The sequence below is a fragment of the Cheilinus undulatus genome, linkage group 7, assembly GCF_018320785.1.
Source record: "Cheilinus undulatus linkage group 7, ASM1832078v1, whole genome shotgun sequence".
Lineage (NCBI taxonomy): Eukaryota > Metazoa > Chordata > Actinopteri > Labriformes > Labridae > Cheilinus > Cheilinus undulatus.
This window is the reverse complement of record NC_054871.1, coordinates 24,176,204-24,190,965: the sequence shown is the minus strand read 5'-3', so window position 1 is coordinate 24,190,965 and position 14,762 is coordinate 24,176,204. Positions and strand designations below refer to the sequence as shown.

The 14,762-nt window shown below is 40.5% G+C and overlaps 1 protein-coding gene across 2 annotated transcripts in view; it reads left to right on the top strand.

Annotated features, from left to right (window-relative positions):
* The first annotated feature begins 308 nt into the window (after positions 1–308).
* negr1 (neuronal growth regulator 1) overlaps positions 309–14,762 on the top strand; it is a 238,307-nt gene continuing 223,853 nt past the window's right edge. The window contains exon 1 of one of the 2 annotated variants that reach the window (XM_041791271.1): positions 309–740. In XM_041791271.1, coding sequence (XP_041647205.1) covers positions 571–740 — 170 coding nt within the window. In that variant the 5' untranslated portion in view covers positions 309–570. The remainder of the gene's footprint in view (positions 741–14,762) is intronic. The other variant, XM_041791272.1, reaches the window with a different exon arrangement.

Here is a 14,762-nt window from a genome sequence, read left to right as displayed (position 1 = left end):
ATTAATGCCTAAATAGAGTTTTCTAATGCCCCTTTATGCAGTGAAATTTTTTTTTTGAGTCGAAAATATTTTCCAAAGTTGTCCTGAGGGGTACACCTACGTCACAGTCTCTTAGCTCCTTTTCCAAATGCTTACATTGTTACTTTCCTTATTGGGGATAAATAGTAGGTTGTTCTCCGGTCGATATCTTTAATTGCTCCTGGGTTGTATCAATAACTTCCGGTTTTACTGCTCCAGCACGAGCCACTGGGAACGGGTTGCCCGGGAAACGGCCGCATGGCAACAGGATCAGAGCCTGGGGGTTGTCTGCTTCTAGGTCTGCTCCCATTTTACATCGCATTTCCTCACTAGATGGTGTGCAAGCCACTGGAGAGTACACTTCCCCGCACAGTGGGCTCTACATCCAGCTAAACAAACCTGGGAAACTATACGGAGGACCATTTCTTCACGGGGCTCCGAGGAGGGAAAGTGTGGAAATAAAAACGTCCAAGTTTCTTTTTATTTTTAAGCGAACATTACGCTGTTTTTTGAAGACTTGGGGAAAAAAAGCGGCAACAAAACCCAGCTGTGATGGACATAATGATTGCGGTGCAGGATGCTTGTGTCTCTGGTCAGTGGCTTACTGCGATAATTCTCAGCCTGTGCTGCTTTCTGCCGTCCTGTTTGCCCGCTGGACAAACTGTGGACTATTCCTCGGTTGAAAATGTGGTGAGCAGACAAGGCGACACGGCTCTACTGAGGTAAAAACAAGCTAACACAACTTCACTTTCTCCCGCTCTCACGCACTTTCTTTCCAGAGTTCTCCAATCCTCAACCCCTTTCACACACGCTCTCTGAAAGTGGTTTGTCGTTTAAACATGCCATATTGATACTTTTAAAGACACACCGTCAACGATTAACACACAATAGGCCGTTTTCCCTCCATCTCGTCCTTGTTTTTAGCCTGACAGGGGGGCTGGTCAGTGCAGCGGAGGCAGCCGAGCTTAGCAGGACGCTGCTCTAACGGCAAGTGCAGCTAACCGCAAAGTTTCCCCACATACTTTTCCTTTCTGTACACCAGCTAACACAGGACCTGTGATATTTTGTGACATGTTTGATGCTGTAGCTTCTCTTGCGGGACGGTGTCGCTTGAATTAGCCTACCGCAGCCTATGGCTTATGTTGTATCGTTGCATTATATGCACTGTTACAAGCGCTGTTGTTGCTAAAAAAGGAGGGTTAGGACACACAAAAAGGAGGCGACGGTTATTTGGGTGCTGTTCTGTGAGTTTTTCTTATTGAACAAGGTGATGTCGCAGTTTCGAAAACGAGACTGGAGAGTGTGTTTGTGGTCGCTGTTGATCAAAATCGAGTTGTTATGGCAGTGACGCTTTATTCTCATCCATCCTCCCTCCATCACGTACGCTACGATGCCAGCTGCACAGGTAGCTGCCCATTAGGACTACATTAATGGGCACGGGCGTGGTTTGAACCAGTTTGCGACTACAGCATGAGATTATGAATCTCGCCCAGAAACACTGAAAAAAATACTCCGATTATAATTTAATTTCAATATTTTATTCTCTTGTAGTATCAGTTGTCTGTCTATATGAAAGTCTGATATCCTTTTCAGAAAATTCTAAAGTCAAGAGTTCACCAAAAACACAAGACAAGATCCAAAGTCTTTCGAGAGCTGTGATAAAATCTGATTCTAACAATATCAAATATCCGCTTTGATGGCTCTGAGGGAGTACTGAGGGGACCGGCCCCATTTCGATATGAATTCTGTGGATGTTGACTCTGAGAGATGCTCAGCATGGACCTGAATACCGAGCAGCTAAAAGTGTCTAAAGTTCACCTCAGGTTAGCTTTTAGCTACAGTTTCATACTTGATTTCTGAAGAGCTGAATTATTTCGGTGGCAAAAGGTCATGAAAAGTGGCTGTGAAGAGATGAGTGTCCAACCATGAGGGTGGTTGAAATGTGCTGGCACTCCTCACAGAATTACCTTGGCAACAGCTAATGGGTGCTCACTATTTTTACTATGTTCCCTCTTTGCCCTAGAGGGCCATCCCGTCAAAGAGACTTACACCTCTGCCTGTCACATTAGAGAGGGGCGTCTAATTCCCTGGTGTCAATCTGGTTTGGCTGTGATCGGAGGCGGAAGCTTTGCCTGAGACCTGATGGTTTATTGGACCAGAGATTATCCCCTTGCTATGAATCAGCTCAATAAACAAGTTCCCACCCCCTTAATAAGGCAACGCTCTCCACATGGGGGTCATCGCCTCTGGAAATGCCAACCAGAAATCAAGGAAATGGATAGTGCAAACATCTTTAAGATGCTTTCAGGATCTAACAGTTGATTAATGTAATATTTAGCACTTGCTGTTACCATTCACTGGCTTTTTTTCCTCTGTGAATGGTGTGAATTCTGCCACTGTGAAGTTATCTCTTTGCTATGCCTGCACCTGTTGACCTCAGTGAGACTGTAAACCTCTTTGACTGCTCAGTTCTCCTGTCTGAATTGCATAAAGATCATTGACAAAAACGTGTTGACAAAAGCCCACTCTGTCTCATCAAGTCACGCCACAAGGAACCATGGCTGTCTTTTTTTCCCCTCCCTTCTTTGTTTTCAATGCTCTTGAGAGCCAGGCATCAAAGCATGAACTATCTCTTCAAGAGAGCAAAAAAAAAAAAAGAAAAAAAAAAGTGCCTGTTTGTTGAATCTCTCTTTTGTCAAGGCTTCAGACTATTAGAGGGCAATTTCGACATGCCCCAAAGCTGATTGCTGGCTAAAAAATGTGAGCATTCTCCAGTACTGACAAACCAAAAAGCACGCAATTAGTCACTGCCTCTGGATTATGGAGTAGCTCCCAGGGGGTGAGTGGACACCGTCACATGTTCATTTCCCCCACCTCCTCAATTCTTCTCGCTGCATTACAGCTACCCTAATTTATGTCGGACAGTGGGCTCACATCAATTAAATGATTTGAGCCTCCTGAAGATGAGGAATGGTCCACATGTGTGTCATCATCCTTTTAATCTTTCTTGATTACCTCGAAGCTGAGCCAATATCAGCCTCTTACAAAGGCCCCTTTTGTTTGAAATGAGCCGTGCTGCTGCTGCTGTTACAGTGTCTTACATGAGTGCATTCAACTTATGCACATATGCTGCATTTTTTTACATACTGGAAGTCTATAGGGAGCACATTGTTTAGAGGAGGCACTGGTCCGCTTCTTCCCCTATTTTCTCTTACAGGTGTCTTGTCATTCGGATGCGGCTGAATGAACCTCGACTCTTCCTTGTAAATGACTCATCTGGCTATGAATTTAAGGGGGACAGCCAGATGAAAAGACAGTTCCCTGTGCTGTCAGGAAACACAGGGTATCAGTGGCAGCCTCTTCCACACGGATAAGCAGCTGCAATCAACAGCACAGAGCCAGTGTCTGTGAATTTAGTCCTAGCAGGCTGAAATCCTAAACATAGGCTGCTGCCATACTGTTAAAATTTGCAGTGCTACTCTTGCATGTCAGTGCTCTACCTTAGTGCTTTGGTGATCAGCTCTTTTTTCCCCCAATGAAATATGTATCAGAGTGAAAGTTAAACAATAGGTACACAGACAGGGCTTTAAAAGCACATTTTACATCTTACAAAGACAGAAAACAAAAAAAAAAAAAACAGAAGAAGGTTGCGCACACAGTGGTTCTAGCTCATTTTTGTTATATACTTTGACAGTTGGCCCTCAGCCACAAAACATGGCCTGCACTACAGCCCCTCAGTCTTTGTAATGGTACAAAATTGACCTGTCACTTGTTCCAAAGTCCAGTATTCTTATAAATCTAAAATCATTACCTTGTGTCAACAGAGCGGTTGATGAAAATCTTTCCTGGCTGTACACAATTGCACTAGAGGAGAGTTTTTCAAGCCTCATTCTGGCTAAAAATGGTGCGATGGATCATCTTCCTCACCTGTGTCATTACTGCGGCCCTGAAAGGTCTTGACATTTTCTATAAGCACTTGTGCCAGAGACAATATTGAGCTTAAATGGCTCAGTGTCCCCGGCCCAGAGCAGGTGCTTGTAGAAGATGGTATAGAGGAATATAAAATAGCTGTTCAAACTCCACAGGATTTAAAAGAGGAAGTGATGACTGCCTCCTTAACTTAGACCCTTACCACGGCGGAGAAACACCCGTTTCATTTTCTGCATTTCATCACTTTTTTAATTAGGCCACAGCAATTTTGTAAAAAAGTGTAACAAGGCTACTATATCTCCAGCTGCTTGTTTGGCGTTAAAGCAGCTATAGTGCGCGTGGATATTAGCTGCCAGCCATCAGCACGTTCATGCACTCATTTGGGGGAAAACCTGGTTTCCTTCTTATGACACATCTGTAGGCACACCTGAGTCTGTCACTGTTAATTACACGCCAAAACCCTCTTCGCCTGTTTTCCGCGTGCCACATGTTTAATGCGATCAGTGTTGCTGTCAGCACAATGTTGCTCCTCTTCACAGTCCTTATGCACGCCATGGTCCCAGCATCTCAAGGATCAAGTGTGAGGCACGCCGATTGACCTTGTTTTTTGGCGAGGGGTAGACACTGTGAGGGTGTGAACAATGGACGCAGGGGGGAGGGGCTCCTAGATTAAGCCGTTAAGGCCCAGATATTACTCTTGTTTTAATTTAACAAATTTGTCTCCTCTTTTTAAACAATGACATCTTCTGTTGCCCAGGCTATGCTAAAGTATTCATCAGTTCCATTACTGTGCTGTCCTTTGGAATAGATGTACCTCAGTGCAAAAGGAAATCAGCCAGCAAGGTGCCATGTTTGAGCAATGGCCTAAGAGACATTCAAAGCAGCTGTCTCCTTTAAGACCTCCAGTTAACCCAGCTCCACAACATCCTAGAATCTGTCGTGACTTTTTTTAAAAATTCACTCGGCTTGCTACAGAGAGTAGACTTAATCTATTTTAGATGAAAGCTTGGGAAGTTGCAACACTGTCCATGAAAACGAGTACTATGGAAAACATCTCTGGCTCTCTACCTGTCATATCCCTCCCATAATGTTTATCTGAAATTACTTCTGTATGATGAGAACTTCAAATACCTCCTTTTAGTCTTTTCTGTCAAGCCATACGTAGTTAATGCAGGAGTTAAATCCAGTGCTCTTTAGACATTTAGCCTGAGGATAGCCTTTCAGATGCATTGTCTCTTTTTAAATTCCAAGCAGTGTTGGAAGGTGGGAAATGTTTTTTTGTTGTTTTTTTTTTTTTTTTTAATATGGAACCCTATAGAACACCTTCTACGATGGTGCCTGAGTGTTTTTAATCACACATGATTTATGGCTACATTTTTGTCACTTTGCAGTAGGGCTAACATACATTAAAAGCCAAATTTGCACACTGTTAACCATTTCCAAATGGATTACATTTATAGCCATCATTTCTCAGCCAATTCAATCCATTGTACGTTGTGAAAATTAAGCATTACTATTTCTAATAGATTTCAATTAGCTCTAAAGTGATTGAGTGCCCCGGTGAATTATAGCCTAAATGGAAATGCTTTCTCAAGGTAAATCCCTTTGAGGGTAATAGATGCTATGCTGGGGTTTAACGCATCTTTCTAATATTCTTATAATCACCACCATTATAGGGGATATGGAAAATTATTTGGGGTGGAAAATGGAGCTTTTACCCGTTCTCAGCTGTGAGCAACCACATAATTGCAGTAATACTACAGGAGAATCTCGGAGGAGTGTTTTTGTGTTGTGAGAAAGCTGTAAGCCTCAAAATTAAACTTGACGGAGAGTGACTGGAAAGGCAATAAAATAGCTCTGTATTTTCAGCAATTCTGAAGGAAAGTTACTTCATACTGAATTTTTGTTATCCAGAGTTTCCCTGACTCAAAATAAGGCTGTGGAGGTTTCTTTTCTTACCGTGGTCACATTAGGGCTGGGCAATTAATAGCAAATTAGATTAAATTGCAATATGGCCTGCTGCAATTTTCAAATCACAGAAGTTGCAGTATTTCTTTAACTTGAAATGTGTCAAAATACCAGTTTAATAGGGTTGTGACGAGATCTCATGTCACAAGATCTTGCGAGATCAAAACGCCACAGGATTTCTCTTCCCAGAAAAATCAGTCTCGCGAGATCAATATTGTGCAGACACTTGGAGCAGCAGCTCTCCTTACAGAAATCAGTACCAAACAGGAAGTTATAAAATCTCACAAAGAGTTGGGGCCGCACAAGATCCGCCAATGCATAATAAGTTCATCTAACGATGTGAAATGTTGAAATGCTGCTTCTGGACACCTCTGCAGTCTCCATGAGGAGAATACAGCGTATATTTAGTCCATGTATGCGCACAGACTCGCTCATAGTGCCGGTATTTGTGACATTGTAACTTTGATTCGGTCCCTTCTTGTCTCACTGTCTGTCAGTCACTCATCCATCAGCTGTTGGCAGATTGCATCACCAGTCAGAAGCTTAACATACGTAGCGTGACGGGCAGTTGAATACTGCTGCGGTAAACTTAGCTAAACAAAACCTGTTTGAGTGCCATAGAGTCCACTGTTAGCTCCAAAAAGTGAAGTTCTAGCCCCCGTTCAACACACCGTGTTTGTTGTCTGACAGCAGGCAGAGCAGAGACACACACTCGCTCACCAACGCACACACATTAACATTCACGCTCATCTGTGCGTGGTGTCCGACACTTTCAAAGCTCATATGAGAAAACAAAGACCACAAACCTATAAAATAATCTATTTCTCTAAATTACAGCAAACGTGTTACTGACAGAAATATTTCTTTTGAGTGTGTTAAATATGGTTGTCTTTAAAAAGGATGAGAAATAGTTTAATTTTACTGATGCAGTTCTTTATATTTCAGTCTGTAAACAGTGCTTAAAGTACTTGCAAAACAGTATAAAAGCTATAATTGTATTTAATTAAATATGTTAAATGTAATTATTGTAATTGTAGCAATGAGTGCATAGCATTTTAAATTAAAGATTTTGTAGGCTGTTAAAATGAAAGGTTTGATTTGAAGAGCAATATAATGTACAGTTTGAATCAGTTTGACAATACAAACAGTTTGGAAGCATTGATAGCCTATTCAGTACAAGAGGAGTTAGTTTAAACATTTCTGAATAGACCTGAATGCATTGCAATTATGACTTTCAGTTGTATAATGGACGTATTATCCACCCATGTGTTTTTTTCCAAAATTAAAAAACAGTGTAAAATCTTGTCTCTTCTTGTGTCTCATGGGCCCAAATTTTGACTCGTCTCATCTCGTGAGATAAGTGTCTCGTCACACCCCTTCAGTTCAATAAATCATTTTTTTTTTGCAGCAGATAGTTTATGCATATTATGCAAACATTCAAGTTCCATTTTTTTATGATTTACAAAAATCCTCCTTTTTGTGTTTTATGTATGTTTTTCGTAATCAAAATGAGTGACATAAACGTGATAATGCCTTAAACAAAGCAAACATCACATTTGCAATATGAGTAAAAATAGTTAGCTCATTCTATCTAAAACTGATGAAGCCTAGTGTTACTTCATGAAAGTCATACCACACCTGCAATCAGCTGGTAGCCAGCCTCACCTCCCCCACCCCAGCCGCCTCCTTTATGGCTTAAAGCTTGTTCCATAATAGCATATTCAGATTCATGCTACTCTGGATAAATTGCTTTGGAGATAATGACATTTTTTTTCAATAAACATGGTCTTATTTATAAAATTATTTATGGCTTGAAGTTGTCGAAAAATACACAAGATTAACCCAAGAATAATCGCATATTAAATTGCAATCACAATATTTGGGAAAAAAATTGCAATTAGATTATTTTCCCAAATTGTTCAGCCCTAGCACACATGCATGCGTTGTGTGCATACTGGCTCAAACAAACACTTTCAAAAACAATGTCAAGGATTGTGAAAATTTTACAAGTGACAAAGAACACTCACATTAAAGTATGTTTATTATTCAAACAAATGTGCTCGTTCAAAATTAAAATTAAATTAGGCTAAGTATTAGTAGATGGAGTGGTGCATCCCTAGTCTGGAATCTCTGCAAACAGTCCCAAAAAGTGACAGCTGTTACATAACAATGTATTTGCTGGTTGATACCCACATTACGTATTTCAGAACTTTGGAAGGGAAAATGAAGCAGCTCGAGCTGTAAACCCGCCACTTCTTCTCTGTTCACTTTTTCTTCCTTGTTGGTAGCTAGGCAGCATAATTCGGGTGCAATTGACCAAGTTCAATACAGCACCACCGCCACAGTGTCAGCATCTTGCCATGCAGCTACAAATGAATATTATCCTTCAGAGACGCTGCTCTCCACGAAAACACATCTGGCATGGATCTGTACTAGTGGTGGCACAAAATTTGCGTTGGTGGCCGCCATCAATTTTATTTTTGCAGGAAAATCTTGGTGTTTGCAACTGCTTTCAATGAGATTTTGGAATGGGGGTTCACTAATTGGTTTGGCAGATTAAAATGCTGAGTGATATCCAGCAGACTGTATCAGAAGTAACGCTGTTTTTGTGTGTTTTCTTATATGTTGTCTTGTGTGCAGATTAAGCCTTCCTCATTCAGAGCTCTTCCAGAGTAAATTCTTTTAACCCGCTCTTTTGTTGAACAGTGTACCACCTCTTCTGCTCCAAATCATACGCCAACACTTGCAGTCTTTTATCACAGAGAGCCGAAATGATTCCTCAGAGCCCCTTCAATTAAAATCCTTAATCAGTCAGTTAGCATCTCCTTGTGTTTCATGATAATTAGTTGTGCTATTCTGACAACATTGCGTAATCTCCTCTGTGCCTCCTCAGTTGAGCACAGTTCTATCCCAGCAAGTGTTGCTATGCCTCCCAAGTCAGCAGGTTGGAGACAAACTTGCTGACATCAGAGTTTGAAGCCTGAGTGATGGTGGGGCTTTGAAACAAAGAGTGCAGCCGATGGGGTGGTACTCTTTGCTTGGTATGCTGAGCATGGAAAACACCTCAACCTTTAGTAAGCTTCTGGGAAAGCAGAAAAATCCTGTCTGTAAAAGGAAGACTGGACATCCTTGAATTCCGCTCTGAGAGAAAATATGCAAAGAAAATCAGCTTGTTATCGTTTTAAGCCTACTAATAAATGCTAGTTGCATACGACTGTGCAGCTATGGTGGCATATTCCCTTAGGATAGAGTGGTTGATGTCATTATCTTCAATGCTAGATCTTCATGTGTGAGCTTGGTTGGAGGCTGAAGGGACTATGAGTAAACAGGAGGTTGATCCCGTGAGTATTATAAATCAGAAGTGCTGGCATGGTTATCTCAGAGATTCCCTCATGTGAATTAAAACAATCCAGTGGGACTCCAGCTCTTGTCGAGGGTATTTTCTTGTCCTTTAATGAAATTCAACCTTGGTTGTTCGTCTTTGATTTCTATTAAACATTCATGCTGGGTCCATGATATAAGGCTGTCTTGCTTGCTGACCTCACTTCACCTTCTAATAAGTGCTTGTAGCATGTCTTTTGAATGTCTTTTAATCAAGTTAATACCGTAATGTAGAATCATTACTTGTTATTCTTAAAGACTTAATTTCCATCAGTCTGAGGTATATATATTACCTCTGATTTAAAAGAAACACCAGCACCTTATGAGTCACTACTTAGACTTCCTTAAATCATTATAATTACCTTTTCAGTGTTTTCATCCGTCACTCAAGCTATCTGTCAAGTTTATGACACAGTTGTGTGCCTATAATCTCTACTTTAGTTGGCTCATTCATATTTTTATGATAGCTGGTCTCAAACAATTGATTATGAACTCCAGCAGCTAAAGGAGGAATATATTGTCATAATTCATTTTGCGCTATGTTAGCATGGCTAAAGAATTTTAATTGGAGTTGCTCTGAGCAGGTTTTGGGTTTTTGTTTTTCTCTCTCCCGCTCCCTCTGTCATCTGCATAATGAGTGTGTGGATTTCAGACCGCCATAAATGTTTGTTGGAGCTGAGTAATTGGGGAGTCTGCATTGGTAATTATTAGTAAATGGAGAAAGAAGCAGCGGAGCAAATCAATATCAGTGAGACTAGTGCTACCTTTTGTTTTCCAGCGGGGATCAGGAGTTGAGGTAACACAAGTGTCAGGCTGCACAGAGATGAGTTAGAGCATTATTTATGAGACTGATTAATGATGCTACCCAAGCTGTATGTGCAGAGAGTGTGTTGCTATATGTTGTAGCAGTACTGATGAAATACAGACGCCAAAGTCATTAATTTAGTGTTTGATGAAAGACAGCGATGACAAATGCTCCCATTGGCTACTTACTGCTTAATTGTAGATTCATGACAGTATATTAACTTTTTGCTTGTTTGCACAGATGGCACAAACCGTTTGTTACTGTAGAATGATCCAATTAAAACAGAACAAAATCTGGTGTTGTCAAGTGTAATTTAAAGCAGTCTCCTCAGCACTTGAATTATTATAGAAACACAGGCTACTATTGACAGTAACAAAGGTTGGTGCTGTGCTTTTTACAGCCCCCCCACCTGCCAGTTTTAATGTATTATACATTATACTATCTAAACAGATAATAAAACTCCTGAAAGCAGTAATAGGCATTATCCAAACTTAAAGAACACAACTTTGACACTAATTCACCATCAAGCTTTGTCCCAACCCCACCATGGTAGGAAGATAGACTAAATCTGTGCTAATGTTAAACAGTGGATTCATCATCTGCCACTCATTAGGGTGCTAATTTTAGAGCAGGGGTGTGTGCGAGGGTGAGGTTTTTATATGCTATTCATAATGACTCTTTGATTTCTCCACACCTCTCTCACTCTCTCTGCCTCACCTTATCTCCACCTATCTCTCTCTCTCTCTCTCTGCTGCAGCTCCGTGTTCCTTAATTGCATTTAAAAGTAAGCAGTGGAGGTAAATGTAATTGTGAGCAGGTACTATGTGGAGATAGAGCTTCCTGGTTTTCACTGTTAACACCATAGGACTCACTCTGCTTTTACTATTTGGTCTCCTCCAAGGCTGAAAGATATTTTTCTAAGATTGTCAGACTTCAAAAGAAATAAATTAACGTTTTGTTGATTCTTATTGAAAGAGAGTGTATACATACAGGGCTTGACATTACCGCCTGTCAACCAGCCAAATACAGGGGTGGTGGCAGGTACAGTGACTCCCACTGGTCACTTTAGTGGGCTGAATAAATCAGTGACACATACCTTTATGCTTTAATTCTCTTTGTTGGAGACAGATCAGCATTAATTCATCCAAACAAGCACATCACAGTGATTTCTATGCTTTTTACAGTTGCATACATTTCAATTAAAAGTGGCATCTTTGCCTGGTGCTTATTAAAAGTGAAATCTTACTCCAACATACTGTAAGTATGCCATCATGAGAGAAATATGCAAATCTTGCAGGAAAATAGATGCACGTTTGTTGACTTAAGTGGCAGGTGTGTGCATGCTTCTTAATGCAAACGGAAAAAGGCTATAACATTAAAGGAATGATAGACTGTTTATAAATAGCACAAATGCAACAGAAAGTCCATTGTTTAACTAAGGAAGACATACATTGTTATCTCTATCAAATCTTGACGTCAGCAATACATAAATAAAACATGAAGAAAGTCCAAGCTCGAGAAAATTGTGTTGAACATTGCTTCAAAACTTGACTACAAGCAGTAATTTATAAAAATCACTTCTGTGATATAAAACTAATATAATCAGGAGATGAAATTAATAAAAATAATACATACTTGGAGCCTGTAGTAGGTTGAATTATGTGTACAGACACCCAACCAGCAATTCAGGGCGGTAGTTCAGTTTCTTAGCAGTAGAATCAACTACATTACTCTCTTCTTGCATCTCAAAGGCTTGGCAGCATCACCAGCTCTCCTACTTATTAACTACTACTACTACTTATTAACTGCTACTTATTATTAAAAAGGATAATATTTCTCTCTGGAGGTATTTTAACTATCCTCTTCAATGCCATCAAACTTACATGCGAGCTTTACAAAACAACATGGAATTAACCTCATCTAGGTAGGCCTGTGCAGTATATTGGTTTTATTGATTAATTTGAATTTTTTTGTTTAGGATGTATTAAAAAATAAAAATCTAGATTTTCCGATATTCCTCTGCGCTCCATCCCGAGTTTTGTCCCATTAGATCTGTATATTGTTGTCAGCTGTTTGGACCTGGTTCAGGTTTGCAGCTTCGGACCATGAACACACCACAGCATGCTGCAGTATTTGTTTAAAAGCTATGGCAACTAAAGAAAGCAGCACGGCTAACGTGCGTCAACATCTCAGTTAGAAGACGTGCAGCCGAGAGGCGAAAGTGTGTCTCACTACGGAATTGACAAGACCACTACATCCATCAAACACACACAGTCAACAGCACTGAAATCTAGTGGTGGGCACTGGACAGTAAACCAGGATCAATACTGTCAATTGTAAAAATTCTGCCACAGTATGGATTTCTGCATCGTCACATTTACCAGTTTTTGAATGGGTGCGTTCAGCTGTAGGGCCCATGCAAGGCATGATGCAGCCACTAGCTAGCAAAGTGATGGGAAACGGTTTATTTTGAGTCCAGTCAGCAGTAAGTTTTGCTCTAGCAGTAAAAGCAGCCACGTAACTAACTGAGCGTCACTCACTTGTGCCGCTGTATTTAAACTGTAATACAGTAAACAGGTTAAACCTGTGTTTTTCCTCTCGTAGTTTAATGTCTGTAATAATAAGGACCGTGTTCGCTTTGTAGAGCCGATCTGTCGGTCTGGGGCTTCAACACAAGTTGGGTGGCCTCGGTTTGTTTTTAGCTCAGTGCTGCAATGATTCTGCTTAAACAACAGTTGAAAATGCGTTTAAACTCCTGACTTGTTAAACAAGTCCATGTTCAGTCCTAGAAGTGCGCTGAGGTGTTAAACGAGACAGAGATGTATGAAGAGATGCAGCTGCAAACGCTGCACTTTGCAGGAAGTCTCCGATACCGCTGCAGGAGCTTAGTTGAACAATGATAAAAACGCTACTTCCTATAACTCCTTCACAATAAAAGTCTGTAGCTGTTGAGATTTATTGAGGGCTTTTATTGTGAATGACCCCGATAGGAAATAAGGTGTAGTCAATTGCAGCTTGACTCACCTCAGCATTACAGAAGTGAAATCTAAAACTCTAGGACCAGTAACACAATATTAAACATACAGAAATAAAAAAACAATTTTTTTCATGTTATGCTCAGACATAAAGTCTTTTTGCCATCACAGGTTACTGCAAATAAATGCAATCTTTCTGTGTTGATGTAAACTCTCCTTGCAGTAAAAGGTGCATTTTTACAGCTTGCTTGTACCCAAGAGGAAAATTCAGTTGGTATTTGTTACATTTAATTCATAAAATGAAAGAAAAACATGCTTTTAATTTTTTGGTCATCCAGTTTTTAAACAAGGATAAGAAAAAATTAAAATCTAATCCCTGATTTTATTTAAAAAATCAGATTTTTAGGCCATATCACCCGGGCCTACATCTAGGTTTTCTGCAGTGAAGTCCACCTCCTCTCTCCTTATCCAGCTCAGTTAGCTTCATGAAAAGTGGGATTACAGCTCTAAGGTAATTAGCATCCATTAGCATGTAGTTTACATGCATCTGTCATGTTAAAATGTGCATTCTAGTTTTTGGATTGAACACACTTGCATACACAGACACGGTTTCATCCTTTTGTATTTCGAGAGGCAAAGTTAGGTGTCATAATAGAACTTCCTTTTGGCATTCAATCACTTTTCAGCCTCTAAGACATTCTGACATATCTAAAAACAGCCAGTTGTCCTTAGTGGAAGTGTGTGGGCCATGCTCTTTTTTGGCAAACCTCAATCCAGGCATCTTCTTTGATTCCAGCACAGTGCCCTCGCTGCCTTCCCTTCTGAACCATATTTTTGTCACTTTCATTTTACGATATTCACCCCCCTTTTCTTGCCAGAGCAATTGCTAATAGGTAGTCTTTTCAAAGCCTGGTGAGGATGATGCTGTCATTTTTGTTTTTATGACTTCATGCAACCAGTTCAAAAGAGGAAGAAGAGCATGCAGAGCCGTGTTTGTGAGATTCCCATATCTGGCATCACAGACGGAGCTACATGTTGAAATAGGTGCTGTGCTGGATGACGTCATCCATGTGCTGGCTCATGTTAGAGAATATCCATGCCAGTTGCTTTATTATGTTGTTTAAACGCTGATGCCAGTTTACCACTCTCCAGAACGGAGGGGTGTCTTGAAGCAGTTGCTCTCCTGAAAATGATTGCTTTCACAATGACTTTTGGCGTGTTGTCCAATCTGTCCATCAGATGTTGACATGTGTAACCACTACCTGATAAACAGCAGTACTCTCCCAGACAGGCCAGTGTGGCCATTCAAACATGATCATGTTTGCAGTCTCTGTGGATGCCACTGATTTGTGATTTCTCCTCTGCAGTATTGGCTGAGTTTTTCTTTCTCACCAACAAAATGAATCACCTTGAGGGAAGGGAATGTTTGATTTGATTGCGAGGACTGTGGGAGAGGAGCATCTTATGCATTCCTGTGATGAGGAAATCTTTAGAAGTAGTGCGCAGATCGTTGTAAGAAAGGCGTTGAAAAGAATCACAAATGTTTACAGCAAAGAAAATCCAGCGTTTCTTTGCCTGTTGCATTACATGACAACAATAGTGACTTTAAAGGTCTGAGACAAGGTGATGTCAGCACATCAAATATAGTGTTGCCGTATTTTTGCAGGTGTGCATCTTTATTAAAC